The sequence below is a fragment of the Muntiacus reevesi genome, chromosome 3 (genome assembly GCF_963930625.1).
Source record: "Muntiacus reevesi chromosome 3, mMunRee1.1, whole genome shotgun sequence".
NCBI lineage: Eukaryota > Metazoa > Chordata > Mammalia > Artiodactyla > Cervidae > Muntiacus > Muntiacus reevesi.
Genome location: NC_089251.1, coordinates 27,306,004 through 27,311,077, shown reverse-complemented (window position 1 = coordinate 27,311,077; position 5,074 = coordinate 27,306,004). Strand labels below are relative to the sequence as shown.

General features: G+C 64.3%; 1 protein-coding gene across 1 annotated transcript; it reads right to left on the bottom strand.

Moving 5' to 3' along the window:
- Positions 1–664: 664 nt before the first annotated feature.
- GDF7 (growth differentiation factor 7) lies at positions 665–4,640 on the bottom strand. The gene is made up of 2 exons (XM_065927200.1): positions 4,253–4,640; positions 665–1,623 (listed from the first exon to the last, which is right to left on the bottom strand). Exons 1-2 carry the CDS (start codon positions 4,638–4,640, stop codon positions 665–667), a joined length of 1,347 nt encoding a protein of 448 aa, XP_065783272.1.
- Between the last annotated feature and the right edge of the window lie 434 nt (positions 4,641–5,074).

Below are 5,074 nucleotides of genomic sequence, written 5' to 3'. Positions count from 1 at the left end.
GTCTTTCCGACAAACTCCCCTTTCAAAACTGGTGAATGTTAGACTTTCGGAAATTAAGGGGAAAACATGAGGCCTTTTGCAGCGGTTCCTCTCCAGAGTTAATGACGCGGATGCGGATGCAACGCAAACTTTCAAAAAGGGCATTACTGTCTGCCCCAGGAGCAACACCAGGAACTCTGCCCCCTCCCTCCCAGCCAGCTGTGCCCCACACTTGGCCAGAAACAAAAAGGGGTTGAAATGAGACTTACTCGAGTATCCCGTTAGTTCCCCCACTCTGAAGTCCCCAATTCCCTAACCAAGTTCTACTCGATTTAGTGCCAGTTACTGTCACGGCAACGCAAACCCCTCCTCTCCCCAAAAGGGGGCAGTGGGCGCAAAAATAGTTATCTGTTTGCAAAATACACATGACCTGTGACATTCGGTAGCGTCAGATCATCTCTTCCCAAGGCCTTCGGATACGTCCACCGTGCACGTATGCACAAGTGAGGAGTGTGCGGCTGTGCGTGCTGGTATGTGAACGTGCGCGCTCCCTCCTCCGCAAGGGCGCCGGGTCAGACTCGGACGCGCACCCCCGCTAGGCGACAGGCTCGGCCCCAAGCTGCTTTTCAGCCAGGAGTCCCTGGGTGGCGCGGCTGCCCCCGCCCTGGCCCAGCCGGCCCGCATGCTACCTGCAGCCGCACGCCTCCACCACCATGTCCTCGTATTGCTTGTAGACCACGTTGTTGGCGGCGTCGATGTAGAGGATGCTGATCGGGCTGAGGCGCGCGGGCACGCAGCAGGAGGCTGGAGCCGCATCCGGAGCCATGGAGTTCAGAAGCGTCTGAATGATGGCGTGGTTGGTGGGCTCAAGGTGCGAGCGCAGCGGGAAGTCGCACACGCCCTCGCAGTGGTACGCCTCGTAGTCCAGGGGCGCGATGATCCAGTCGTCCCAGCCCAGCTCCTTGAAGTCCACGTGCAAGGGCTTGCGGCTACAGCGGCTCCGGCCCCTGCGACCGTGGCCCCGGACCGCGCCCCCGCCGCTGCCCTGAACGGCCCGCGCCGCGGCCAACGCCGTCCGCCGCCGTCTGCGGCCGCCGATGACCGCGGTCGGCGAGCCCACGCCGGGTCCCGGATCTGGCGGCGGCTCCGCGACCAGCGCAGCCCCGAGCGCGCGCGCCTGGGAGCGGATCTCTCGGAACAGGCTCTCCTTCCTCTGCGTGCGGGAGGAGACCACCAGCAGCGCGCGCTCCTCCGCCGCCGCGCCGCCGCCGCCCCGCGAACCGAAGCCCAGCAGCCGCAGTGCCAGCGGGACCCGCGCTGAGCCCACCACTCCGCGCAGCGAGAGGCAGAACGCGCGGCTGGGGCGCGGTTCCCGGCGGTGGCGCCGTAAGGCGTCTGCCACGTCGAACACCTCCCAGCGCGAGGCATCCAGGGACTCGGCGGCCCGGGAGTGCAGCAGGCGCGGGGCGCGCGCGGCGCTGGGGCACGTGGACAGCAGCAGCAACGGGGGACTCGCGCTGCCGGGGCCCCGCGCCTCGGACTCGCGGCGCAGTACGCGCAGCTCCGCGCCCAACACTTCGTCTGCGTCGGGAAGGCTGGACACGTCGAACAGGAAGTTCAGGCCTGTCTCGGCTGCCGATTCGTCTGCAGGGGACGGGCAGAGACAGAGAAAGAATGGGAGTGAGAGCGAAGCGTGCACCCCCTAAATGCAAACAGTCCCAACTGCCCTGGATGTGGGAGCAAGGCTCGCTAGGGCCGGCGCCCACTCGGACGTCTGGACTCCAGTCCGAAAGCCGTCAGCCTGGCCCAAAAGAGAGGGAGCCATCGCTCAGGTTATCGGGATGTGAGCTTTGATTCGAGCTAAATGATGTCCGACAACCCAACCAACTTAGCGCACCTCGTTGGCACCGGAGACTACAGTTCGGCTGCCTGCCCTAGAGCCATGAGTTTTCGAGGACTAGGGCAGAGACCAGAGTTTCGGCCGGTGGCAGAAAAAGAGGCCTGGTGGACGCCATCAGAAGTCGTGCACCTCTTCAAGACGTGGAGGCCAGGCCAGACACGGTCCGGGGACTGCTCGTTATGGCCCTCCTTATCTGCCAGGAGAGGCTCAGAGTCTCCTTTGGGCGAAAACCGAAAGTTCTTGTCCCCTGAAAACTGCTTCTGCGGCTTCTCTTCCCTAGCCCTGCCTGGACATTCCAGCCGGACACATCTCCCGTGCAGGCTAGGCCTCCGAGATTCGTCCAGGAGGGGCACGCGTCCCCAGGGCTGCAGACACCCTTTCCCGCATCCAGCCTCCTCGCTCTGCCGCAGGGGAACTGAGGCCCAAATAGGGGCCCGGCTCAGCCCCTGGTCCCCATGGGGAACTCCATGCTCAAGCTTCTCCCAGAGTTTCCGCCACCTCCGACGGAGGGGAAAGGCGGCAAAGGAGCGCAAGCCACTTTCTGGGAAGGACCTGAAGCGGCCGGGACGCCCTGCTGCAGGAAAGGCAGAGGACCGACTGGTCTCCCCGCCAGGGCCCGCTGGTCCCCTCGCAGACCTAGTCTTTCCCTCCCTTACAACTCAACTCGGCCTCTGGGATTTTACTTCTGGTCGTAGACACTTTTTTCTTTGGGGGCTCAGAAAGGAAGAAAAGAGTTGAAATTCCACCAAGCAGCAGATAAGGAGCTCCCTTTGAAGAAGGTCATATGGTTTCGTTTTGCCCCAAACGCGAAGAGACTGTGCAGACTCCCCCCACTGTTGGAGTATTGCTCACCAACCACTGGACACCAAGCCTTCGACTCCTGGGGGCTGAAGTGTGCTGCGGCCTCTGGAGACCTCAGGCAGCCCTGCCGTGAGTGGAGGCTCAGGGCAGAAGGCAAGCAGGAGAGACACTGGGCAAAATGCTCCTTCTCTCTCCCCATGCTTTCTCCCCGGAGCTTTGGGAGCAGCAGCACTCTCTCTGAGCTTCCCCTGCAAGCCTCTCCCTGGTTTGAGATTCTGCCGCGGCATCCTCTCCGAAATTTCCTGGGATTTAGCTCAGGCTGAGGCAACTGCAGGCCTAACTCGATCTAAGGAAGAGCATCTGGTGCCTCTACAGGCTCAGGGCCATACACATCTCACCTGTCCCACAGCTGGGAGATCCCCTCCCCAGGGTCTGCACACCAGGACTCAGGCTCCCTACAAGTGCCCTAGCATCCCATCCAGGAGGCATCCCAGGCTCTCAGAGAATGCTTGAAATTTTCCACCAGAATTTAGGGCCATTTGGGCCCAGACGGTCCCTGCATTCCCAAATAAAGCAGCCTGTGTAGACCCTGTGTGTATCTGGAGGGAATGAGAAACCTGATTACTGCCCCTCCTCTACCTGCTTTCCCAGGCTAGCGATGGACATATAGAAGCCCCCAGTGGCTCCCGGGCAGGGCCTGGGTGGCAGCAGCACTTACTTCCCAGCCCTATTGCCTTTCTTTCCCTCCTGCCTTCCAGGCTGGGTCTCTGGCTGGATGGAATTAAGGCCGAAATTACTTGCATTTCCGCCTGAAATTAGTTAAATTTTCCCTATCTGTCTGCTCTAATGGCTTCAATAGAGATTAATAAAAGCCAGATGACACTCCCCAACCACCACTGCCTCACCTACCTTTGGAGGGCTCAGGGTGGAGCAAGGTGGGGTGCGTGGCCCAGAGAGGCCTGAATTCCTGCAGGTTCGCGGGCCCTCTTCTCCTCCCTGCATAACCTCCTCGCCTCTACCTCTGCCTCCCCAGGGACCCAGCACCAGACAGGCACCCGCCTCCACCCAGACCAGCCTGCTGAGAAGCGCCCTCCTCGCACCTGGTGATGCCACCAGCCTCTCCGGAGCCCTGTACTTTAATCTGATGCCCGCCCTGTCCCGCGTTCCCCTCCATTTCCCCCAGTTTGTAAGGCTCTCCCCGCAAGATTGGGAGCTGCAGAGCAATCAAGCAGCCAACGCCGCCGCAACTGCTCATTCCCTCTGTGCCGAATCCCCTCCTTGCTTCTCCGGGTCTCCAACACAGCCTGCCTCCTCGAAGGGACCCGCGGGGCCGGCAGGGCCAGGGCAGCCCGGGCAGAGGACGGGCTGAGCCTTCGGAGGCCGCGGGCCCCCGCCAGCTGCCGCGGCTCTAGCCAGAGTCCAGGCGCTGCGAGTTCGGGTGCGTCGGCCTCGGAGAACTTTCTAACACCTGAGCCTGGCTGTGCGGGTACCGAGGTCCCGACCCCCACACACACCAGGGGAATGGTGCTGGGGCTCAAGACAGGATGGACGGGCGCGGTGACGGCACTGTACCTGCGGTCGCCTGGTCCGCGAAACCGGTGACTGTGTCTGCGCGGCCAGATCCCGAGGTGGAGGCGGCGACTGGCCCGGCCGGAGTCCTCCCGGCCAGGCTCCTGTAAAGCGACATCATGAACTGGTGCGGCACCACCGAGCCGTTCCTGAAGCCGGAGCCCGTGGCGCGGTGCGCACCGCGGGGCCCGGGAGACGCGGCGGCCAGGGCAGCGGAGGCGCCCGCAGCCGCGGCGAGGGTTGTCCCGCCGCCGCCGCCGCCGCCGCCCCCCGGACTCTCGGCCGGCCCTGCCCCCGCCGCCCGCAGCACTGCGGCCGCTTCTAGCCCGTCGCGGGGGCGGCAGGCGCTCAGCAGCCAGAGGCACAGCGCGGCGGCCGCGCTCAGGTCCATGGGCTCCGAGGGCCAGGCGGGCGGGCGGCGCGGGCTCCGTGGCTTCGGGAAGTCCCCCGGCGCCTTTTGAACATAATGTTTAATAATGGGGGAAGTGTGCGCGGCAAGCTGCGGCCCCCCCTCTCCCTCCCCACCCCACCCCCGTCCAACGCCCGGAGCAGCGCCCCCTGCTGAACGCTCGAGCCGCAGCGCCGCGCCCCCTACTCCGGCCTAAAGCCGAGCCCCGGGCCGGAGCCTCCTTGTCCCACCCGAGGTCTTCGTCCCCACTCTCGCCAGGCGAGTGTCACCGACCCGAGGCTCCCGCCACCCACCTGGGCCCCGCCTCGCTTCCCCGGGGCCAGGAGACCACCCCCCACCCTCCGCCCACGCTGCGCCCGGGGCCAGATGCGCCCTCGGGAGTCAGAGGCTCCGAGGCCTCGCGCGTACCCGCCCAG

What these genes read in the sequence shown, in the direction of transcription:
- GDF7 (XM_065927200.1), bottom strand. Translation starts at nt 4,640, where the DNA reads ATGGACCTGAGCGCGGCCGCCGCGCTGTGCCTCTGGCTGCTGAGCGCC. An exon ending in CGCGGACCAGGCGACCGCAG is followed by an intron (nt 1,624 to 4,252) that starts GTACAGTGCCGT and finishes CGTCCCCTGCAG; the next exon opens with ACGAATCGGCAGCCGAGACA.